The sequence below is a fragment of the Schistocerca nitens genome, chromosome 5 (genome assembly GCF_023898315.1).
Source record: "Schistocerca nitens isolate TAMUIC-IGC-003100 chromosome 5, iqSchNite1.1, whole genome shotgun sequence".
Classification (NCBI taxonomy): Eukaryota; Metazoa; Arthropoda; class Insecta; order Orthoptera; family Acrididae; genus Schistocerca; species Schistocerca nitens.
In genome coordinates, this window is record NC_064618.1 from 782,043,556 (window position 1) to 782,070,059 (window position 26,504).

The window sequence follows — 26,504 nt, forward strand, 5'->3', positions numbered from 1 at the left end:
CATTAAAATACATTATAACTTACAAAGTTTGGTGCTAAAACTACTAAACTTTCAGATACACCACGTACAAATGTGGGACGTATATCGGAATCCAGAAATTATGTATTCATGTATGATCTAGAAGGAATGTAATCATAAATAGGTCGCTATCGTCAGCTCAGTGCGTGTGTTGAAATGGGCCCATAGCAGCCAAATCCCTGTGAGTTTCAAATAATTCCCAAAAATCGGAATTTCTCATGGCCACCTGCTCATTAAGCAGTGTCTGATAAGAGGTAGTTGATGGTAAAAAATTTCGAACTCTTCCAACGTGACCAAAGGCCTACCCTTCTCACATGGATGGAGTACCTTCATAGGCGAAGACATAATTGGTACACTGGACCCACTTTCAGGAAGATGGGCAGAAATAACTGACACTACTGATTAGTTCACACAATCACCACTATGTTTGTATGACTGTAAAATATGAGACACTGTTGTCAGTTACAGCCACATTATTTGTTTGCTGTGGATAAGTTTTTTAAAAGTATAAAATAGTAAATAAAGTGATAAACATGTAAATTGTAAAGTAAAGTTAATATATTTTGTCAACAGATCACACATGTAGACCGGTATGACGTAACACTGGAACCAGCTCTGTAACAACTCTAAACAGCGGCCTCAGTGTGATGTCAAGCTTGGACACGAAAAGTCCAGTTGGAACTCTGTGTATAATTATATAAGTGGATGCAATGTATAACTTACATTTGCTGGTATGTATTTTGTTAGACATAAAGCACTCCAACTTAACTTATAGTAAGAAATGCATGTTCCTTATTTTAACTGGTTCTTATATGTCATTTAACACTGAAGATTACCACACAAGGACAGAAATCTGAATTTGCAATAAACATTATTTGCGACTGATTGCTGTACTCTTTATGGCTTGGGTAGTTCTCGATGCATCCCAGCATTGAGGAAGAAATGAAGACGATATTTTGCCACATGGATCACAGGAAAACCACATTTAGTTATGGATGCTAACCACCCCAAACCTAAAATTAAAGAAAAGGAATAACAGTTACCTACATGGACCATGCAATTAGATAATGAACAAGTAATTTTAGATGATCTTTTATGGGAGGAGTAGCACTGCTGTAAAGCCCCTCTTATATGGTAGACTTTCTTGTCTCAAGTGAGTCTTCTGTAGAGCAATGGCGTTTTATTCCTTTACAGAGTCTCATCTGTTACAAGTGATCAACTTTGTTTGTATGCCAGCACCAAAACTGGATGTCTTGTAAAAGCTGTCTGCTGTGCAGTTTGCCACCTATACAGTGACAGTACAGGAAAAACCTCGAAATATAGCAGCTTACTGTATGGGAACGCAATGACAATAGAATTTATTTTTGACCAAAACAAAATTCAAAGTGGACGCTGTCGGCAAAGGTCGTATGGTAAATTCCACACGCCCCTGAAAACTGAAAGTCTAGGAATGTCGTGCAAACATTGAAAAATACCTACATTTATGGTGTTAATTACAAATAAGATGAAAAAGGTGAAATCCTGTCAGAGTGTTCGAACTGAACGAACAACGGAATGTGATGAGCGCATTTTCCATAGCAACCCGCACCCCCCGTGTTCATTCATTCTTTTCGCCCTCAGTTTGACCATAGATAACATGTAACTGTTCCCATTTGTACTGGAAATGCAGGACATGTTAGGGGCCTACGTGCATCCTACTGCATCAAGATAGAACTTGAGATTCTGAACTGTATCACCAACCTGATGTGTTTTATGTTGTACAGACGCCGTTGTCCCAGTGCATCTGAAGAACCCAGGTCACGAATTTATTGTTCCTGAGGTCAGGCTGCAAGTAACTAGTGAGATGGCTAAACCTCTCAGTTCTACGAAATAATTTCCGAGTTCCAGTTTTGGGATGACAGATGCTTTTTATTTAATCACACGAGTCACACTGCAGACAAAGCATCAAACCACAGGCAGTATATTTTCCAAATATATGCCTCCATTGTGACACATATCACGGTGCATATTAGGAACACTAATAACTCTTGAACATTAGGGACATTGGAGAAATCACATTCACAAACTAAGTTACACATTTACTCTTATCTTCTCTGGTCTACACCCATAATCGCCATTTCTTAACATCAGTTTATACAGTACACAACTCGGATTTTAATACTGCACCTTGTAAAAAGAACTCAAACATAAGACCCCTCATACCCGATTGACGTGTTCAGCCAAAATCGCTTTCCTCGGGGCACACTTTTGGTGGGAGCTGTAGCTACACAAAGTGCTTTGTTTGAATATCATTATTCTAATGTTAATGAGAATTGCTGTAAAAATGAGATCTGAAAGGAGTGGGTTGTAGCTTAGTCTTTAGAGGTTAGTTTGCATGACTGATAATTAAATTTGAACTACACATTACAAAATATTAATAACTGAACTTTAGCAAATGGTTCGAATTGCTACTTAAACCTAACTAACCTAAGGACATTACACACATCCATGCCCGAGGCAGGATTCGAACCTGCGACCGTAGCAGTCGCGCGGTTCCAGACTGAAGCGCCTACAACAGCTAGACCACTACGGCCGGCGAACTTTAGCAATTTGGCACACTGACTCCTGTGGTACCGCCAGTCAGACCATCATCCTACGAAACTAACGCAATTTCTCACGGAAATGGTCCTCACTGTACCACTTGTCGTCTGCCTGTCACTCCATTTCTTGTGTCATTCCTCAGTTAATGCAGTCTCATCCAAACTATGAAGCGAATCTTGGCATGGAATATCATGGCTTCTGAGGCAAGACATGTCACAATTTAACTGATCAAGAAAATATACACTTAACAAAGACTCAAACAACATTTATAAAGCAGTTAACTGCACCTCTCTTCACTTTATTTTTTCAATTTCATTTTCTTTCTACAAGCCGATAACATAGAAAACGATTTTCTTCATTAAATATTTCCAGCTTTTTCGTTTTGTTCATCTAGATACTGGAATTGTGAAACGTATTTCGTTTCTCATGTGGGAAAAATACCAGGCCCTGGTGCAATATTTGCAGTATGTCACGAAAACAAAGCAAACAACAAAATAAATATTAAGAAGAAACAAAAGCGCAAAATACATTACTGCAATTGGAAAAGGGCCTACCCTTGTATGAGAATAGGTTAATTTCCAGTGTTAGTGGACGATGTCAAGGTCCCCTGTTACTCTACGTGCGCATTCTGCAACTTAATCGTGATATTAGAACTCCAAACTCGGCACAGTTAATTGGTCATTGATGTCATTGACCTAATCGCTCATTTACATGCACGCTGACTTACATGCAAGCACATATTGCACACCGACAATGAGCAGTCGATTTTGACCAAAGCGCCACTTGAGTAATGGTGGCTTAAAAGGAGAAATGGGAGCGGCGGCTCCGAATTTCAATGAAGACAGCAACACCCTAGGAATAGGGGACAATACTACTGAAGTTTCTGTTGAAATTTGGATGGAACTTGATAGTTTAACAAAACTCCTGAAGGAAGAATAACGAAGCCAGTATTAATGAAATGTTGCATATGCCTACTGAAATCAGACTTTACAAGTCATTTAGAATAATATCTCATTCAGTTCTGTTTGCAATTATAGAACGCTCAGACAGTGAATACAGTAGCCCCATTCACGCTGTTACGAAAGGATCTGGGACAGTTTAGACGCTGGAGAGATAAATATAATCATCCTTCCATACATTTGGAAGAGTCTGATAGTTGCCTCTACACCTACAATTTCAAGTTTTGCTCAGTATTTTTGCTTTTCTTCAATCAGGATTTGTCTTTGCAACATTTGGTATGTTTCTACTGCAGTCAACTTCGATTAGCTGAAATAAATTCTTTCATCAGTCACTTTCTGTCTCCACTGATGCATTTCGTATCTTTGGAGGTCGATTTAGGTCACCAAGCAATGGGAATCGTTCACAGTTTTTGGAACCGTGTGGTGCTGTAATCGAGTGTACATTCACCATTCGGGTGCTGATTTTCGTCTGGTTCTCTTCTGTTTGATTTGGGAGGCGGTCTGGCCTTATCTGGAGTTGGTGCAAGTTGGTTCAGAGTTTCTGCAATCATGAGAAAATTGGTTGAAATCTTTTCAGCTACTTGCCTTGGTGACAATTAGGCAAAAATATAGCATATATGAGAAGTGCGTTCTAAATATCTGCACAGTAAACTTGCAATTACTTCGAATTTATACTTGCAATGATATCCTCCTGCATGGTGAAATGGAAACTCTTATGATGCTCACTTTTTGTTAAATGGAAGCTGATTGTAAAGGCAAATATTATCTTTTAAATCCATCATGCTGCTGATTCAAACTTATCATCCTCTGTAGCATTAAAAAGAGTCATTGCTGGTTATAAGTTGTGTATTAAGTGTATTTTGCTCTTTGAGAGAACTTATTTATGTTTGCTACTTTGAAGACTCACAAGGACTTTGTAAATCACTTGCATTGTTTTGAGACCAATATACATACATATTTATAATATTTTTCTGTGAAGTATTTTGTCCAAAGTAAGTCACTTCATTTATTATCTTTTCTTAATGCAGCTACAGTTGCCATGCCATAATATTGTGAATTCTTGCTGCAGGTGCCTTCATCAGAAAATGGTCAGATATGGCATAAACAGAATCACAAACCATCAGCAGTAAAAACGCTGTTATTTGACTTGAATTAAATGAAGCAGCAGGAGAAGACTGTTTTTTTAAGTTGTATTTGGAGTTAGTGGTCTAGGAAAGTATTGGTTTGCCTCACGGGGTAACCACACAGTCTAGGGTGCCTTGCCATGGTTCGCACTTCTCCCACCATTGGAGGCTCAAGTCCTCCCTCGGGCATGGATGTGTGTGACTGTTGTCCTTAGCGTAAGTTAAAGTTAGAGTAAGTAGATTGTAAGCCTAGGGAGCGATGACCTTAGCAGTTTGGTCCATAGGAACTTACCACAAATTTCCATTTCCAAGTATTGGTTTCAGTTTTCTCTCAATACTAGATTCAACGAGTACAAATAATAGGGAATGCTCTCCTTTGCAGTACTTGGGGCCTTAACAGAAAGCAAACAAACTGTAAATTTTGGCTAGCTTATTTGTTGTTTAATGTTTGAACATTTAGCCACACAAATTTCATTTTTTTGTACATACATTAAGTAAGCATGTTTGTCTGTCACTATTCTACATGTGTACCTTAATACGACATTTTGTAATGATGTGCAATGTGTCACTTTAACATAAGTTTTCTTTACACAAATTAAATAATTAATTAGTTATTTTTACAGTTACTACTTCATATCTAAGAATTCATCTATTGAGTAGATGGAGTTGTCATTCAGAAATTCTTTTAATCTGCTTTTAAATGTTGGTTGGCTATCTGTCAGACTTTTAACACTATTTGGCAAATGACGAAAGATTTTTGTGGCAGCATAATTCACCCCTTTCTGTGCCAAAGTGAGACTTAATCCAGAATAATGAATATCATCCTTTCTTCTAGTGTTGTAGCTATGCACTTCGCTGTTATTTTTGAATTGGGATGGGTTATTAATGACAAATTTCATAAGTGAATACATGTATTGTGAAGGTACTGTGAATATCCAGAGTTCCTTAAATAAATGTCTCCAAGGTAATCTTGGGTGGGCTTCAGCTATTATTCTGATTACACACTTTTGTGCAATGAATACTTTCTCTATTAATGACGAATTGCCCCAAAATATGATGCCATATGAAAGCAGTGAATGAAAATAGGTATAGTACGCTAATTTACTGATATGTTGATCACCAAAATTTGCAAAAATCCTAATAGCATAAGTAGCTGAGCCTAACGGTTTCAGCAGATCATAGATGTGTTTCTTCCAATTCAATTTCTCATCAATGCACACACCCAGAAATTCTGAGTATTCTACCTTAGCAACAGACTTCCGTTCATAGTCTATATTTATCAATGGTATTATGCCATTTACTGTACAGAATTGTATAAACTGTGTTTTCTCAAAACTTGGTGAGTCATTTGCAGAGAACCACTTAATAATTTTCTGAAAGACGTCATTTGCAATTTCCTCAGCTGATTCTTGCTTCTTGGGTGTGATTACTATACTTGTATCATCATCAAAAAGAACAAACTATGCATCTTCATGAATATAGAGTGGCAAGTCGTTAATATATATTAAGAACAATAAGGGACCCAAGACTGAACCCTGTGGGACATCATTCTTAATACCTCCCCAGTTAGTGGACTCTGCTAGTTTTTGTAGACTATCTGTACCATTAATTTCAGCTTTTTGCATTCTTCCAGTTAAGTATGAAGTAAACAATTTGTGCACTGTCCCACTCATACCACAATACTTAAGCTTATATAGAAGAATTTCATGATTCACACAATCAAAAGCCTTTGAGAGATTAAAAAATATCCCAATGGGTGATGTTTGGTTAGTCATTGCATTTAATATTTGATCAGTGAAAGCATATATAGCATTTTCTGTTGAAAAGCTTTTCTGAAAACCAAACTGACATTTTGTTAGTACTTCATTTTTACAAATATGTGATGCTACTCTTGAATACATTACTTTTTCAAGAATTTTGGATAAACCTGTCAGAAGTGAGATTGGGCCGTAGTTGTCAGATCTATCCCATTTTTTATGCAACGGTTTAACAATAGCATATTTCAGTCTACCTGGAAAAATTCCCTGTTTCAGTGAGCTACCACATATGTGGCTGAGAATACTACTTATTTGTTGGGAACAATCTTTTAGTACTCTGTTGGAAATGCCATCAATGCCATGTGAGCTTTTACTTTTGAGTGAATTTATTATTTTCCTAAGGTGGTTTGAATTGGGTACTACCTCTTTCACATACCGCCTTGCATTTTCTAATGAATAGCTGGACCTATTGTCTCTACAAGACTTGAAAAATGATTATTAAAAAGGTTTCTTCTTCTGACTTCTTGGTAACAAACTTTCCATTGTATTTGTTAGAAATACAGTCTTCCTATGCTCTTGGTTGCCCCGTTTTTTTTTCAAAATATTCCAAATTGTTTTAATTTTATTATTAGATGTGCTAATCTCAGACATAATGCACATACTTCTGGACTTTTTAATAACTTTTCTTAATACAGAGCAGTAGTTTTTATAATGTTTCATTGTTTTGGGATCATTACTCCTCCTAGCTATAAGATACATTTCCCTTTTCTATTTTCAAGATTTTTTATCCCTTTAGTAAGGCATGGATTTTTACATGGATTGTTACAGCTATATTTCATGTTGTCTTAGGGAAACTGTTTTCAAATATACTCACAAAGGTATCATGAAATAGGTTAAATTTTAAATTAGCATCATGTTCCCTGTACACCACATCCCAGTCTAATTGTTGCAAGCTTTCCCTAAAATTTTGAAGAGTTAAATCGTTAATAGAACGCACTATTTTGGAGGACTGTTTTGCATTACTGTATGGAGCTATATCATATACTGTAACTAGCTGTGCATCATGATCAGACAAACCATTCTTAACAGGAAAAGTTTTTATTTGATTAAATTTATCTTGGTCTATGGAAATGTTATCTATCAGTGTGCTGCTTTCCTGTACCACCCAAGTAGGGAAATCAGTAACTGATATCAAATTGAAACAACAAAGTAATACTTCAAGGTCAAGCTTTCTATCTGACTCTTTCAGAAAATCTACATTGAAATCCCCACAAACAATAACTTGCTTTCATTTGTCTGACAGGTAGCACAACAAAGAATCCACGTTTTTTAAAAATAGTTGAAAGTTTCCCAATGGGAACCTAGAAATGGCTACTATTATAAAAGTGCCTTTATTTAATTTAAGCTCACATGCACATGCTTCTATGTGTTGCTCTATGCAAAATTTTTTCCAAATTTTTCACACTATGACTGATTTTAACATATATGGCAACTCCTCCTCTCTCCATAGTGTCTCTACTTACATTTGCTGAAAGCTTATATCCACCTACATTTACCATTTCCATACCTGTGACTATATGATGTTCAGACAGGCATAGTACATCTATTTCACCCTCAGTTTCTAAATCTTCTATACAAACAAGAAGCTCATCTACTTTGTTTTTTAATCCCCTGATAGTCTGATGCAATATATTAACCTTATTTTTTACTGTGCTTTTTTGTGAATCTTGTGACATTCTAACATTATTTTTAACTGTACTGTTATGAGAATCTTGTGATATTTCCACATCACTAGAACCTGCCTGTCTGAACCTTTCACTAAGCTTAGTTTCAATCAATGTAGGATGACTGGATACTGATCTTAGCCTAAAAAGTACTCCCATGAGTTTCAGTGCCCCCCCCCCCCCTAAAGATTTTGCTATCATCCCATCCAGTTTACCTTCCATTTCTTATTGAGATGCAGGCCATGTCTTGTGAAGTCCCCCCTGCCAATACCATCAACAGGAACCAAACCTAAGCTTGACAAAGAAGCTGCCTGAAGCAGCTGATCTAGCTCCATATTGATCCTCCTGATAGAGCTGTTCAATTGGGGCTGGTCATACCGCATGAAAACAGGAACCAAGCCAACATTTGTATGGTTTGTTGCAGATGCTATTTTTACCAGGTCACATTCAATATTGTAGCCCTGATCCCTTTCAATACTGTTTCCCGCTCCACCCACTACCACAACATGAACCTGCTTTGTAAAACCATTGCACAAAGATCATACATCCTCTATCACTTGGCTAAGACATGCACTGAGCTTGAACATACTTGTGACCTGGTACCTGTCACCTAATGTTTCCTGCAAAATCTGGCCCACACCTCTTCCATGGATTCTATCTAACAACAGAACTTTCCTCCTACTTTCTACTTTTTTGCAACAGTTGGTCTCTTTTAAATATTTGCAGTCAGATAGCATTTTCAGTTTCTTTTCTGGGGTGTAAAAGTTCATATGTTATTGCCTAGCTTAGTAGATTAGGACTATTCTTAACTACTCAAGGTAGTAGCTGGTTTTTAACACACACACACACACACACACACACACACACACACACACACACACCCCTTACATCTGGGTGCCTACACTATGATATAGAGCATGGGTTTTTATCGTTCCTTTACAGCGACAAATTCTTTTATTTAAAGTGTAATCTTGTAGTGTCACCAGCTTTCTTCTGAGATGAAAGAATTAATCAGTCTTCTGATTCACGACTATTGCAAACCATTGCTCTTGGTGTTTTATCAAGCAGTGCGTAAAACATATATTTTTGTGTGTCATATGATATACTATTGCTTTCTTCTGACTGCTTTACAGCTACAGTTTGTTTCATTTAAGAGCAATGCCTATAAGCTATCACATTAATTTTTCACTTCATGCTGTCACTACTGCTGTCACTACTCTCCATTACATATTAATGTAGCATGAGTAAACAATAGTGTAAGATGATGGTATCTTCTGTGGTTTTGGATATATTTTATTTAACGGTAAAGATTAACATGAATCTCTTGTACAATGTGCTACATGATTCATGTATTTGATTTTGTAAACATTGTGCCTGTAAAAATCTTAGATGTTAAACTTAATGTAATGGGAGGTAGGTTTCTAAATATGTTTTTGTAACAAAACATAAAGAGACTGAAAAGATGATGAGTGAAATTTATTGGCCAACTATTTTTCATATAGTTCATGAAATACTTCTTAAAGCATATAATTCACACTGTGATAAAAATGAAATGTTATGTAGTTAATAATTCAATGTTTTTTTCTAGATTTGCAAGTGTTGATCAGTGGATACAAATATGTTTTTATATAATGGTAACAGCTATTTGCAGCAGTGGATTTTCCTTGCCTTCATGATGATTTAAGCGAATATGTCTAGTTGTAGAAATATTTGTATAGCAACAACTTTGTAACTAAATACAAACATTTATAAAGATTCTTTACCAATAGAGTGATTGTAACATACATAGGAACATAGAGCACTGTAATGAAGTTGACATTATCGTTTTGAAAATTGGTAACAGTGTTGATGATCTTGCATTAATATTCTATCATGCACTAAGCAAGTTCAGACACATTATACACCTGCATTTTGTCATTGTCCAGAGGGATAGGTTGGTGTGCATCTTTCATAGTAAACTAAGAAGGCCATAGATGAGAGTTTCATTAAGTTTGATTAAAACATCTGTTTTGCGTTCTGAAATCTTTAGCTGAGGCATTGTTTCTAAATAAATTGGTGCTCTAATGCATCACATCTTTAAGCACATAATGGTGCATGATGTCAGAAACATACACAAGATCCTGAAGTAAATTGTTTGTTAATAAGTGAAATATTTTAGTTCACTAAGTGAGGTAATTTCTGGTATGAACTAAAGTAAAGGCAGTTACAGAGGGCCAGGTATTTCTGATAATAATAAAAGCTTAGAATAAAATAAAAATAATTATAGACAAAATGGAAAGAAAATATGAAACAACAAAAAATATTTTTCTATAAAATTCATGTCAGTAAATGCAAAAAAAGGATTACATGCTAGTTAAACCAAAACACCTATATGGAAGTGAATGCCTATTACCAACATAAAAAAAGAACAACTAGAAGTAGTAGAGAGGGTAATCTTGAGGTAAATTCCACTTCCATTAAAAAGCAAAGAAGCTTGAAATTTAAGAACTGATGATGAAGTATATCAAAATATAGAAAATATGACAGAAATATTAAAGAAAAGAAGACTGAAATATCCTGGAAATTGACCAGGTTGGATGACAATAGGCTGACAAAACAGATATCCAAATAACTCTGGAAATAGATATTAACAACAAGGTGGATCCAAGAAGTTGAAAAATAATTGGATGTACACTACATAAAATCAGAAGAAGCAGCAGAAAGACATATTGTCAAAAGAGTTAAATTTGGAATTCCAAGAGAGAAATCTAAAATGCTGTGAAGACAAAGACATGGTGCAAAGATGAAATAGTATTGGAAGAAAGGAATAGAGGAAAGAAGGCTTATTGTTATGTAGGTAATAAAATGGGAATTAAAAAACACGAAAGATTAGCAGATGAAATTATAACAGACATAAGAATTAAACAAAGAGGCTCATAAAGCCCACTCCTGGTCAGCTTAATAATGAACCGCATTATTGATGCCATAAGAAGAAAACCAAGATATGAAATGGGAAATAAAAGTCTAAAATTACATGTGTTGCTGATAATACTATGATGACAGCGAATAATGAGAATAATTTACAAATGTTACTTCACCAATTTAATAAAAGAACTACATAATATAACATGGAAATCTCATCTAAAAACAAAGGATATAGTAATATAAAAAAAGCTAAGCAACAAAGGGTAACTGGATACCAGCAAAATACTGTATGGAGCAACAAATTTATGAATACTGAGGGGAAAGTAAAATATGTAAATCAATCGTGCATCCTGTTATGACATATGCTGCAGAAATGAAAATGGAAAATATTAAACAAACATTATAGTGGTGGATATGAAGTTGCTAAGAGAGATTTTGGAATACAAATATAAATAAATGGATAAAGGCAAGGAAAAGTAACTGGAAGGACCATCTAGAAAGGATGGACTGACAGGACTAGTTAAAATTTGTAACTACAGATGACTGCAAGGGAAACACATGCATGGACGATCACCCAAGAGATGGAACAGCAGTTGTCCCAGTAAATCCACACTACATCAACATAATGAGGAAGGCAAACGGGGGGGGGGGGGGGGCAGTCCTAGTCAGCAGAAGAAGAAGAGGAAGAAGGAACTGAAATTATCATGTGGTCCTTAGTTGGCCATAAAAGAAGGAAAAAATAATCAAAATAAATAAATAAATGTAATATAAGTCCTCTAGTTTAAACATTTTTCAATGTGTGCTTTTAATTTTAATGGAATAAACTTTATAAGTGTAGTTGTAAGTAAGGCTAAATAGCTAATTCATATGGCCTCAATTATTTGGAGACTCCATATGGCTGGCATAACCACCATTATTTTCCTTTTTCTCAGTGGCATGTCTCTTCACAAATAAATAATGTTGTACATTAGGTTTAGAGAGTTGTAAAGATGTTTATTGATTCGACAACAGACACACAAGAACATTAGCTGCAGAGAAATGAAGAGCTCTAAAACTAATGTACTGAACTAATAGGATCCAGATGCGGCAATAGAACGTGTGTCGATAGTAAGGTGATTGCCGTTAACTCTGAAAGTCAGTAGCTTCTGTGTGTACTCAGAAAACTGTCTTGCCAGCGAATCGGGACTCCGTGGAGGCGGCCTTCTTGAGGGCAGAGCGGCGAGGCATCTCGTCTAGTGGTGGCGGTTCGCGGCGCAGTGCGTCCTTGGCGTGCGGCGGCGAGCGCCCCAGGTATGGGGGTTCCCGTGCCAGACGCGAGGGTTCCCGGAAAAGCTGTGGGGGTTCCCGTGACAGCTGTGGGGGTTCTCGCGACAGTGACTCATTGTCGTAGTCGGGCTCCGGTATGGCATTAGTGCGTGGGCGCCCAGGTGGTGGTGGGCCCAGGCGGAAGGGCCGTGGGATCTCCACTGCTGGCGCAGAGCCAAAGGACGACCAGGGCAGTGGCCGCGGCACTGTGCCCACCACCGGCGACTGCACGGCCCACGGCGACGACACCCTGCGGGCAGAGCACACAACCTGAGCAGCTGATAAATGACGACATGTTTGCTTGTTAGTGGCCGCTATATAAGCTCACAAAATACACTGCCTCTAAAAAAACAAGTGAAGCACGCAGAAGACATGGCAGAATGTGAAGTGTAGCTTTGTGCACATACACACCATCTGTAGGTAAATAAATGATTAGAGCTGTAGCACAGGTAGAATGGCCATCAGAGAGTATTAGAGTTGTTCATGTTTAGTGTTGTTACCAGGCCTGGTAAGGTATAGAAGACACACAAACAGCATCAGATGTTGAGAGATCACTGTGAAAGACGCGAAGATGCCATGTACTCTTGTGAGAAACATTTCCACAGTCTGAAATCGGCCTCATTGTGTGTCTCCATATGACTGAGTCATAGATTCGTGCAATATCCAGATTTGTAAGGCATTTGAATGTGAAAGTGGCCTGATGTGGGACTGCAAGTGAACATGAGACTCGTCTGGTTGACAATATCTGAGCTCCCCAAAAAGAAGATCGTTGTATTGTGTGCCAAGTACATTCATAACCCCTTCACATTTGTGCCTGCCATTAGATAATAAGTAATGGCTCCCTGCAGTATTCCATGTTGTACTGCACCATTGGTTGAAGGCTAGCAACAGCCAGACTGTAGTTAATACCATAACACTGACAACTGCATCTGGAATGGTGTCATGACCAGGAAGCATGGTGAATGGCATCACACTGTGCTCAGCAATGACTGTCATCGTCGAGTATGGTGGAGACCTGCGAAGAGATTAAATTCTTCCAATGTTTTGGCGAGGCATATTGCTGTTACTCATGATGTGATGGTGTAGGGAGCTATGAGGTACGTTTTCAGGTTGCAACTGGTAATGATTGGGAAAACTTTGATGGCACAACGGTATGTCATGGATATCCTGCATCCTCATATGCACCTCTCATGCAACAGTATCATGGTGCCATTTTTCAACAGGATAACGTTCATCCATGCTTCAGACATCTGTCTATGCAGTGTACATATGATGCTCAAAATCCTAGATATGTTCCCAGCAGAATGTATGTGGGACCAGTCCAGATGTAAACTCCGTTCCAGTCCCAGTGTCCAGGTTATCAAGGAGCAGTTACAATGTTTGTGGTCCAGATCGCTTCAGGAGGGGATAAAACAGCTTCATGATACCAACCCAGTCGGTGCACGGTTCCTCACCAAAAAGGCTGCAACATGACACTGATAAATGGGCTGCCAAGTTTTTTCTATATTTGACTCGTTTTTATAATCACTGCAATAACTTCACATATCCTTTGAACAAATGATGTTTCATTTCGTTTCCACCTCCTCTACGGGGCGCTTCGCTTTTTTTTTTTTTTGTCAGGCCTTGTATTAGTCACACCTCGAAAGTGCACACTGGTCTCCTAGGACTTGTACCGGGTGTTTCTGTTCCCATCGCTGTCGTACAACAAGGTCTTCAAGTGGTTTTTATGCGCCAGCCACCAGCCTGTAATCTGTTCTGTACTATAAGTCTATTTAGAGACGTGACACAATGGTAGAAACGAGATATCGCATTTCGACGTGCCCATCACCACACTGTGAATAAAGTTCCCCGACTTATTGAATTGTTGATGCGGGCTGACCAAAGTGTCTCCAAGGAATGATGAGCCACCTGCTGCCATGTAACACATGACATGAACGAATGGTGGTCATACAAAAAGTCTTAATCGACAGTGCCCGGAGATAAGCGTCACACCTTGTCAATAACAATTGCTTTCAAAACCTAGAAGAATTGTTGTTGTCAGAGATTACAGGTCAATCTTATCCTTCTGCCAAGCGAACATTCTGAAAAGAACGTTAGAAGATGAACCAAGTGAAGTACACCGCCAAAAGCCATTGCTCACAGCAACACTCAGGGCTGCAGGTCTTCATGGACCCCAACACAAAAACTGCACAATATCTGATTGGAAGTGTGTAACGTTGTCCGACGAGTTTTGACTTTGCCTCTCTTCAAATGATGCAAGGCGATCAGTGCGCCAAAGGCTACAGTGCATAAAGAGATCATGTCTTTCTCGCATGCACAGCACAGCACACATACAGAGGGTGAACAAGTATACGAAAACATAAAAAAACTCGATACAGTACCATGCCTAATACGGTGAAGGAAACGGCTTCCAGTTCTCTCGGAATGGCTAAACACAGGTCCTGTATCGTTTTCAAGTAAATCTTGTTCCTGTAAAATATCGGCAAGTTCAGGTAACGATGAAGAATGTCAATAGTGATCACGTTCCCTTCTTTTCAAACTAGACCACAAATGCTGAGTAATATTGAGATCTGGTGATTGAGGTGACCAAGGGAGATGCCAAAATTCATCCTCGTGCTCACTAAACCAGTCCTGGACGATGTGAGGTGCGTGAACAGGGGTCCTGTCGCCTTCGAACACGGCATCAGCATTGGAAAAAAAAAAGCATTGCACTGTGGAACGGACATGACCAGCCAAAATAGTCACACAATCTTTGGCTGTAATGGAATACCACGATATTGCTGCCTAAATTATCACCAAAACCCCGCTATGTTTCTCTTTTGTGATGTAAACTCGATAAGAAGTCATAAACAGGGTGAAACAAGACTCATCAGGCCAATTCACTTTTTTCCATTGCTCCAGAGTTCAGATTTTTTGGTTTCGCACCCCCTTTTGATCTTTTACGGGCATTTGCATCACTGATGAGTGGTCTTGGATTTCCAGCTCACCCTGCAATTATGGAACGACCTTCGTGTTGTTTTGGTGCTGACAGATGTGACGTCTCCTGGCAAGACATTCACAAAATCGTTGTAATACATGTGAAAAAAAGAAACATTTATCTGTATTATTAAATTATTATTATTATTATTATTTCTCAGACGTTATGTCTGGTTAAAAATGGAAAGTGACGCGGACCTTGACCAAGTGTGACTTCCTTTTAACTGTATGGTACATGTTACATTGCATTTAGGAACTTTCGGGTAATTGAACAAGTATCAATAATTACAGATTTCTGTAGTTGTATATATACGTTTGGATGTAGCTGTATTGCGTTGATGTACTGGTGGATATTGTGTGGTATGACTCCTGTAGTTGATAGTATGGTCAGTATAATGTCAACTTTATCCTGATGCCACATGTCCTTGACTTCCTCAGCCAGTTGGATGTATTTTTCAATTTTTTCTCCTGTTTTCTTCTGTATATTTGTTGTATTGGGTATGGATATTTCAATTAGTTGTGTTAATTTCTTGTTTTTATTGGTAAGTATGATGTCAGGTTTGTTGTGTGGTGCTGTTTTATCTGTTATAATGGTTCTGTTGCAGTATAATTTGTATTCATCATTCTCCAGTACATTTTGTGGTGCATACTTGTATGTGGGAATGTGTTGTTTTATTAGTTTATGTTGTATGGCAAGTTGTTGATGTATTATTTTTGCTACATTGTCATGTCTTCGGGGGTATTCTGTATTTGCTAGTATTGTACATCCGCTTGTGATGTGATCTACTGTTTCTATTTGTTGTTTGCAAAGTCTGCATTTACCTGTTGTGGTATTGGGATCTTTAATAATACGCTTGCTGTAATATCTGGTGTTTATTGTTTGATCCTGCATTGCAATCATGAATCCTTCTGTCTCACTGTATATATTGCCTTTTCTTAGCCATGTGTTGGATGTGTCTTGATGTATGTGTGGCTGTGTTAGATGATATGGGTGCTTGCCATGTAGTGTTTTCTTTTTCCAATTTACTTTCTTCGTATCTGTTGATGTTATGTGATCTAAAGGGTTGTAGAAGTGGTTATGAAATTGCAATGGTGTAGCCGATGTATTTATATGAGTGATTGCTTTGTGTATTTTGCTAGTTTCTGCTCTTTCTATAAAGAATATTCTTAAATTGTGTACCTGTCCATAATGTAGGTTTTTTATTTCGATAAATCCCCTTCCTCCTTCCTTTCTGCTTAATGTGAATCTTTCTGTTGCTGAATGTATGTGATGTATTCTGTATTTGTGGCATTGTGATCGTGTAAGTGTATTGAGTGCTTCTAGGTCTGTGTTACTCCATTTCACTACTCCAAATGAGTAGGTCAATATTGGTATAGCATAAGTATTTATAGCTTTTGTCTTGTTTCTTGCTGTTAATTCTGTTTTCATAATTTTTGTTAATCTTTGTCTATATTTTTCTTTTAGTTCTTCTTTAATATTTGTATTATCTATTCCTATTTTTTGTCTGTATCCTAAATATTTATAGGCATCTGTTTTTCCATCGCTTCTATGCAGTCGCTGTGGTTATTCAATATGTAATCTTCTTGTTTAGTGTGTTTTCCCCTGACTATGCTATTTTTCATACATTTGTCTCTTCCAAAAGCCATATTTATATCATTGCTGAATACTTCTGTTATCTTTAGTAATTGGTTGAGTTGTTGATTTGTTGCTAACAGTAGTTTTAGATAATCCATGTATAGCAAATGTGTGATTTTGTGTTGGTATGTTCCAGTAATATTATATCCATAATTTGTATTATTTAGCATGTTGGATGGTTGGTTCAGAGCAAGGCAGAACCAGAAAGGGCTTAATGAGTCTCCTTGGTATATTCCACACTTAATCTGTATTGGCTGTGATGTGATATTATTTGAATTTGTTTGGATATTAAGTGTGGTTTTCCAATTTTTCATTACTATGTTTAGGAACTGTATCAATTTAGGATCTACTTTGTATATTTCCAATATTTGTAGTAACCATGAGTGGGGTACACTATCAAAAGCTTTTTGGAAATCAATGTATGCGTAGTGTAGCGACCTTTGTTTAGTTTTAGCTTGATATGTCTCCTCTGCATCTATTAGCAGTTGCTCTTTACATGCTCGTGCTCCTTTGCAACAGGCTTTTTGTTCTTCATTTATAATTTTGTTCTGTGTTGTATGTGTCATTAACTTATGTGTAATGACTGAAGTTAATGTTTTGTATATTGTTGGTAGGCATGTTATGGGGCGATATTTTGCTGGGTTTGCTGTGTCTGCTTGATCTTTAGGTTTCAGATAAGTTATTCCATGTGTAAGTGTATCAGGGATAATTTAGTTAGATGTGAATGTGTTGAGGTGAACTTCTTTAGCCAGAAATTTGCTTTTTTATCTTGTCCAGGGGCTTTCCAATTGTGAGTAGAATTAATTGCTTGGGTGACTTCATGTTGCAAAATTATCACTTCAGGCATTTGTAGTATCATCTTGTATGTGTCTGTTTCTGCTTGTATCCACCGTGCATGCCTGTTATGCTGTACCAGGTTTGACCATATGTTGCTCCAGAAGTGTTCCATGTCTGTTATGTTTGGTGGATTGTCTATTTTAATGTGTGTGTTATCTATTGTCTGGTAAAATTTCTTTTGGTTTGTGTTGAATGTTTGGTTTTGTTTCCTTCTATTTTCACTTTTTTTTATCTTCTAAGTCGTTTGGCCAATGCTTGTAATTTCGGCTTCTTTTCATCTAACTGCTCTATCGCTTCTTGTTGTGAGATTTTACCTAACCTTTTTCGTTTTTTGTCTGATATTTCATTTCTTATAAATTGTGTTAGCTGTCTGATGTCTCTTCTCAGTTTTTCTATTCTGATCTATAGCCTGTGTTGCCATGCTGGTTTTGTGGCTTTCTTTTGTGTCTTGGTTAGTTCTGATCTTTGCCTAGTGTGTATATTTAGTGTAGTGAGTGCTCCTACATAAATCAGTAGTTGTAGCTCTTCGATAATTGTATTTTCATTTATTTTGTTGTGTATGACGTGTTGATAGTTGTTATTGTTGTTTTGACTTGTGGGTTATTTGGTGGTCTATGCAAGAATGATCTAATGTCTGTATTTGTGTCTTTGTATTCTATATATGTCAGCTGAAATTTTTCTTCTATATCTAACATGTGTGTCACTTCATGTTCTATTTGTGCTGTCTTAAGATTTTGTTTTCCTCTGATTGTTTAATTGATGCATGTTGTTCTTTGTTTGTTTGCTCTGAGATGTTTGAGTCCATTATTGTATTTTCTTCTTCCTATGATTGCACATTATTTTGTTCTAGTATTTGTTATACTTGTTGTTTGATGTTTTCTAATTCTGACTGGGATATCCTGTTATTTTTTATTAGTACACGGATCTGATCAACTAGTTGTTGTTCTGTTAAAAATTTTAATTCTGGGTATCTGGTAATAAATGTTGTGTATACTGGTGATCTGTATCCAGTTGTGTTTTTTCCTAAGTTTGTTGCTTGGTAATAACAGAACATGAGGTGTCGGTTAACTTCATCTGACTATCTCATCCTCTGTCTTTGTTTTCCTTCTAGAGTGTTTGCAGGAAGCATATCCTGCAAAACAGCTCTATTAGGATTTAAATCATTTTCCATGTGGCTAGCAGTGTCGTTATCATTGTGGACGGGCATAGGGCTCAAGCGTCGTCCCCCACCATGACAGCGCTTGTCCGAGGCTTCATTAGTTCTGTCCTAAACCAACTAATCACACTAAAAGGGGGGTTAGCCCTATTAGTGGTTTGTTCTTTCTGTCGCCTTTTACGACTGGCAGAACATACCGAAGGCCTATTCTTTTCCCAGGCCTCCACGGGGTTTATTATTATTATTATTATTATTTATATTATTTCATTTCTGTATGAACGATTGTCGATTATGTAAAAAAAATTAATAATCTTTTTTCATTTTTATGTTTGTGGAATAATTATGTATCTATATTTTGCAAATAACGTCTGTGGTCGGTGAGTATAGAAGTCGAAACAGACAATGATAATTAAAAAAGATAACAAGGATGCATATTGAATTGTCTATAAATAGTGAAGGTTAAAACGTTACTCTCTTTGTCTTCTTGCAGCCGTTAAAGTTGTAAGAGCCTGTAACGCTCCATTGAGTGCTTGGTTAGCTTTCTTTTGTTCCTTGTTTGAGAAAGACGCCATTGGAGGCTGATGAACGAAAAAGGTGTGTACTTTAAATTTATGTTGATTTTTGAATACAGAAATTGTTAAAAATACTTGTAATAATTTATTGCTAGCTTGCCCAGTATTTCATTGCACATTTTTAGCCGTTTTCAGCATATTTAGACTTTTTCATGACGCAGAGCTGTGCAGCGATCGCGGGAGCCACTGCTACGGCAAATTCAAATTAAATTGAATGAAAGCAGTTTTCCCGCAATTAAGCGGGCAGGTAACGGTACTTTAAAATTATTTCTTTCAGCTTCCCAGAGACCTGAGAGGTGAATGGTGGATTTTATTATGTCATTTTCGGGTGGACATGGGCAACTGCTATTAGAATATCAGTGACGTAAATAATTTGAGTAAATCAGAACAATAAAATTTTACTTGTTTGATATCAAAGTCTGCTGTGATGAAACCTGTTCTGGCTAATAATACAAAAACTAAATTTCATTTTTAGTTTCATGCTCTCGTGTTAGTCGTGGCAATCAATAGTTTTCATATATTAAAAAATCCACTGCAGCTTTTACGTTTAGCGAACATAGCTTACTGTAACTTCTGTACGTGTAATAAGAGTAATTTTCAGTGCATTTCAGAGATGAAAGTAGTGAAGGACACGTTTGATTTCGTAATTAGTTACAGTACTGATATCGTGTTTCATTTCTAACAAGCCAGATCAGGGTAATATAAAAATAGTTTGCAAATTAAAGATCATACGTGCACAGCAAGAAATCTTTTAGTGTTGTGCGTATCCCCACGTAATAGATCAAGGTGCACAAAGTTAAAATATTTTCAACTGCAGAAACTAATCGTGGGAGTCGCATTTTATCTTTTGTGCTCGCAACAATAAGCAATATACAGTTAATTAAAATAGTATGTCATATAAACTGCATATGAAGTCGAAAGCGCCGTTGCGACGTTCTGTTATGAAATGACTTTTGCAGTCGTAGTCTTCTTATTTTTCGTCATCTCTTCAGTGACTGCCTGTCACGATTACTCAACGCACACTTCCGTCAGCGTTTAGACTTAACGGATAATCTTTTCCCGTTTTCCCTGTATGCCGTAAAATTTTCGACACAGTGCCTCTTGTAACACCAAAAATTCGCCTACCTTGGTTACGGAAGCACCCAACATACGAGCAACAGTGATTCGTCCACGTTCGAATTGACTCATCTCCGACATAATGTTTTCACAACTATACATAACACTGGTCTGACCATGACTGATACTTACAACGTATTGAGGGCATTACATAAGTTCAGTTCGTGGTCAGATACATCATCGCAACGTGCAGGCTTGTCTAGCGTCTATATTTCAGCCATGCCTTTCTCCCGGTGTTCAAACGGCTCTGAGCGCTATGGGACTTAACATCTTAGGCCATCAGTCCCCTAGAACTTAGAACTACTTAAACATAAATAACCTAAGGACATCACACACATCCATGCCCGAGGCAGGATTCGAACCTGCGACCGCAGCGGTCGCGCGGTTCCAAACTGAAGCGCCTAGAACCGCTCGGCCACACCGGCCGGCTTCTCCCGGTGTTTAGATGTTTTTGCCCATCTCTGTGCGTTACTGTTCAGACGAACACTTAGGCACCCTATCGCACCTTCACTGTCCCGCTAAATCACCTGATCTTAATCCCATAGAAAACGTCTGGAACTACCGGGAACAGTGAGCTATATGTTCCAACCAATACCCCGCAATTTGGTAGATCTACGCTATGCAGTCATCAATGAGTGTCTTCAGCTGGTTATGGCATACGTGAAGAAAGTTGTGCCGCGCGGGTTTAGCCGAGCGGTCTCAGGCGCTGCAGTCATGGAATGTGCGGCTGGTCCTCGAGTCCTTCCTCGGGCATGGGTGTGTGTGTTTGTCCTTAGGATAATTTAGGTTAAGTAGTGTGTAAGCTTAGGGACTGATGACCTTAGCAGTTACGTCCCATAAGATTTCACACACACTTTTTTTTTTTTTAAGAAAGTTGTGAACTCTCTCCCTCGTCGAATTGAGGCCGTTATTAACGCTACAGGCGTTGTTAAACGTTATCAGCGTTTTGTCTACTCCAGGAAGGTGACTAATTCTGTGTCTTTTGTGCTTATCAACATGTAACAATATGAATATGCCCTATCATTTCTTTAGAAATATATACAAAGATCTTTGATCCGTTGATGATATGATGTACGGATTATTTTTATTGATTACTACTTATTACGCGTCATTGGTTAATAATCTGTCCCATATATTAGGTGAGATGAGGAATAAAATCGACCTAAGGTTCAAGTTGTTTTTATGTCACCCCTTCACTGCCTAGCCTGTCCCTAAAGATGCTAAAAGTCTCTTAGCCAACACTAAGTCATATACGTGCCAAGTTCGTTTGACATTGCGCCAGTGCTTATTTGTCGACCCTCATCTCCAACAAGTAAGGTCTCTAAGAGTGCCTTACCCTTATCTTACTTTTTCGTAAATAGCAATCCATATGTGTGCCGAGATATGTTGAAGTTTCACCATGCGTTCCAGAGTTACACCGATCAGCCATAACATTATGACCACCGACCTATTATCGATACAGATCCTTCCATGCGGTAGCAGCGTCACCTGGCGAGGAATAACTGCTAGTCAGACACACGCACGGTGCCTGTAGTATCAGTGAGCGTGCTGACCGTGTGTAGAATGGGGAAGGCACGCGATGTATCCGAGTTTGACCCAGGGCGGATTTTGGTGGTCCGGAGGCTCGTCACGATCATTTCGGAAATTGCACAACTTGTCGGGTGTTCAAGGAGTGCTGTGCTGAGTGTATTCAACAAGTGGCGAAACCAGGGTGTAACCACGTCTTCCCAGCTTACAACGTCCGACATCTATAATGAGGGGTGACCGTCCAACCCCACCTCCAGACACAACCCCTCATTACGTATGTCAGACGTCGTAGGCTGGGAAGACTGACAAAATAGGACAGGCGGCGAACTGTGGAGAAACCAACATCAGACTTTAATGCCGGGCAGAGTACAAGTGTGTCTGAAGACACAGTTCACCGAACACTCCTATCGTTGGGCCTCCGCAGCCGGCGACCCAAGCATGTGCCAATGTTAACACCACGACATCAGCAACTACGACTGAAATGGGCACCCGACCGTCGGCGCTGGACGTTGGCGCAGTGGCAGAGCGTCGCATGATCTGATGAATCCCGATAACTTCTTCATCAGGCCGATGGGGGTGCGTGAATCCGTCGCCTTCCAGGGGAACAGCTCCTTGACACCTGTACTGCAGGACGGAAACAAGCTGGCAGCGGCTCCATCATGCTCTGGGAACTCACATGGGCATTTTTCAGCAAGTTATGCGCCATGTAAAAAGGCCAGAAGTATCTGGCATGTGATTAAACGTAGCGTCAGAGGACATCGTCCCCCTCCCCGGAATTTGCGGCAATTGGGTGACGTGTGTGCAGATGTAGTGCCAACTCCCTCCAGCGATCTGCTAAGGCCTCATTGCTTCCATGCCACTACGCGTCGTCGCTGTTATCCGTGCCAAAGGTGGACATACCGGCTATTACGTAGGTGGTCCTATCTTCTGGCTGGTCAGTTTATGCTAACATGTCATTTCATTCCCTCCACTACCGCCAGTTCTATCCTTACGAGCGCTAGACGTGTCCTACCCCACAGTATTTCATTCCAAATAAAAACAAGGTCGGCATCATATTTCGGCAACTATAAACGTGAAATATTTGCGCTCAACAGAAAATTCGCCGCAAGTTTTGTACCTTACAAGGGGGTTGCCGAGTCGTCATCATCGGTTTCGTCCAGATTTGTGATATACTCAGGGCTTGGCTGGAAATGATACAGACAGAAGTGGAAGCTACAGATGGCTAAGCGTTAGAAAAAATATCCTTTTTGGGGCAGATCCAGTGAAACACGAGCCATTTATGTTAACATTGTTTCCAGGCAGCAGTCGGCTCAGCGGAAAAAAGAGTACACAACGATAATCTTAAGGGTCGTGAAATTTAGTGCCTATTCGGGAAGCTTTTCTTTCAGTTTTTGCGTTACTTACACTGCAAACAAACCGAGATAACGATCAATGTATTGTATTTTGATGTGACGTGATGTGCAAGAGAATAACGTCTTCTGTTATTTGACCCCTGGAGAGGACAAACAAACTCACAATTATACGATGAGATTTTTCAAGGTAAAGAAGGACTGCTATCGTGCAGTGATTCCCACTCCGAATGTACTCCGCTGGAGCAACCCTGCGATGTCCAATTTTATCGTCTGCTAAAGAATTTGTTATAAAAGCCTCAAAACTCGTCGAGAGAGAAAAAGAAAATCATATCTCGAAAATACTGCATCAAAATACGTTGCATTGTGCAACAGCAGATATCCTCGGCAATATATGACGAAATGATGGGTTACTTTTGGTTTACTGTCAAACTGTGTGATGAAGAGGCCTTTTGTGAATGTAAACCTGTATTTTCTTCTGTAGAAACTTGAAAACCATCATGTGATTCTAAAAATGGGACTACCGCTTTTCCTATTTTTACGATGAATATATTAATCCAGTCTTTGTGAATAATGAACTGTAAAATAATAAAAATGTGTGATTTTACACACGAAGTTCTCGTTTAAGCGTTACATTGAATTTCTGGAAGTTTATTTTCAATCTAAAATTTTCCTTTTCCTTTCCTTTTATGAAAATATTAATTAACACATCGAGAATTATTTAGTTTTATTTTCAATGAAACTGAAGTAAATCTCCCGCGCCCGGGTTCGATTCCTGGCGGGGTCAGGGATTTTCTCTGCCTCGTGATGACTGGGTGTTGTGTGATGTCCTTAGGTTAGTTAGGTTTACGTAGTTCTAAGTTCTAGGGGGCTGATGACCATACATGTTAAGTCCCATAGTGCTCAGAGCCTTTTGAACATTTTAAAGTAAATCTGACAATAAAAAAGTAGTTTTCGCACAGTAACACGAACCCCAGACCCTCGGATTACTGTCCTATACTCTTTCTTTTGCGCCAGCCGCTGCCTGTAAATGACGCTAACGTAAAAGGCTCTTGCCTCGCCCGACCCGCCGCAAAAATGTTCTTTTCCCTGGCCCCACACTTCTGTCAGCTTTATTTCTGACCAAGCGCTTCCTATATTATAAATTTGGCCAAAATCGGTGATACCGAGTAGGTGCGGTGCCCTTGTTAGCGAAGATTGCATCTCGATTTATTTAGTCGTCCTCGATGTATTTCGGGTGGCCTGTTTTACAAGCCTCATCCTGCATATAGCGATATTACTTTAAATTACACGAAACATCCATGTGTGCCACTTCTTTGATTCCCGGCACATAGGTAAGGCGGCCGGACTGATGGCAGGGAGTTATACACTCCTGGAAATTGAAATAAGAACACCGTGAATTCATTGTCCCAGGAAGGGGAAACTTTATTGACACATTCCTGGGGTCAGATACATCACATGATCACACTGACAGAACCACAGGCACATAGACACAGGCAACAGAGCATGCACAATGTCGGCACTAGTACAGTATATATCCACCTTTCGCAGCAATGCAGGCTGCTATTCTCCCATGGAGACGATCGTAGAGATGCTGGATGTAGTCCTGTGGAACGGCTTGCCATGCCATTTCCACCTGGCGCCTCAGTTGGACCAGCGTTCGTGCTGGACGTGCAGACCGCGTGAGACGACGCTTCATCCAGTCCCAAACATGCTCAATGGGGGACAGATCCGGAGATCTTGCTGGCCAGGGTAGTTGACTTACACCTTCTAGAGCACGTTGGGTGGCACGGGACACATGCGGACGTGCATTGTCCTGTTGGAACAGCAAGTTCCCTTGCCGGTCTAGGAATGGTAGAACGATGGGTTCGATGACGGTTTGGATGTACCGCGCACTATTCAGTGCCCCTCGACGATCACCAGTGGTGTACGGCCAGTGTAGGAGATCGCTCCCCACACCATGATGCCGGGTGTTGGCCCTGTGTGCCTCGGTCGTATGCAGTCCTGATTGTGGCGCTCACCTGCACGGCGCCAAACACGCATACGACCATCATTGGCACCAAGGCAGAAGCGACTCTCATCGCTGAAGACGACACGTCTCCATTCGTCCCTCCATTCACGCCTGTCGCGACACCACTGGAGGCGGGCTGCACGATGTTGGGGCGTGAGCGGAAGACGGCCTAACGGTGTGCGGGACCGTAGCCCAGCTTCATGGAGACGGTTGCGAATGGTCCTCGCCGATACCCCAGGAGCAACAGTGTCCCTAATTTGCTGGGAAGTGGCGGTGCGGTCCCCTACGGCACTGCGTAGGATCCTACGGTCTTGGCGTGCATCCGTGCGTCGCTGCGGTCCGGTCCCAGGTCGACGGGCACGTGCACCTTCCGCCGACCACTGGCGACAACATCGATGTACTGTGGAGACCTCACGCCCCACGTGTTGAGCAATTCGGCGGTACGTCCACCCGGCCTCCCGCATGCCCACTATACGCCCTCGCTCAAAGTCCGTCAACTGTACATACGGTTCACGTCCACGCTGTCGCGGCATGCTACCAGTGTTAAAGACTGCGATGGAGCTCCGTATGCCACGGCAAACTGGCTGACACTGACGGCGGCGGTGCACAAATGCTGCGCAGCTAGCGCCATTCGACGGCCAACACCGCGGTTCCTGGTGTGTCCGCTGTGCCGTGCGTGTGATCATTGCTTGTACAGCCCTCTCGCAGTGTCCGGAGCAAGTATGGTGGGTCTGACACACCGGTGTCAATGTGTTCTTTTTTCAATTTCCAGGAGTGTATAAGGAAGTTTAAAAACATTCCGCTGCAAACTGAAAGATTCGTTAGGCACACATTAAAGTTGTCAGGGAGTTTCAATTTCAAGGTAATTTGAAACTGAGCAAATACGATTAAGGACTCATGAGAGAATAAGCAGACTAATGGAATAAAAACAGGTTCCACCAAAATGTTATAAC

The 26,504-nt window shown here is 39.6% G+C and overlaps 1 protein-coding gene across 1 annotated transcript in view; it reads right to left on the reverse strand.

The window, feature by feature from the left end:
- Window positions 1-12,039: 12,039 nt before the first annotated feature.
- Window positions 12,040-26,504, reverse strand: part of LOC126260815 (uncharacterized) — a 172,594-nt gene continuing 158,129 nt past the window's right edge. The window contains exon 7 of the mRNA XM_049958188.1: window positions 12,040-12,621. Coding sequence (XP_049814145.1) covers window positions 12,222-12,621 — 400 coding nt within the window. The 3' untranslated portion in view covers window positions 12,040-12,221. The remainder of the gene's footprint in view (window positions 12,622-26,504) is intronic.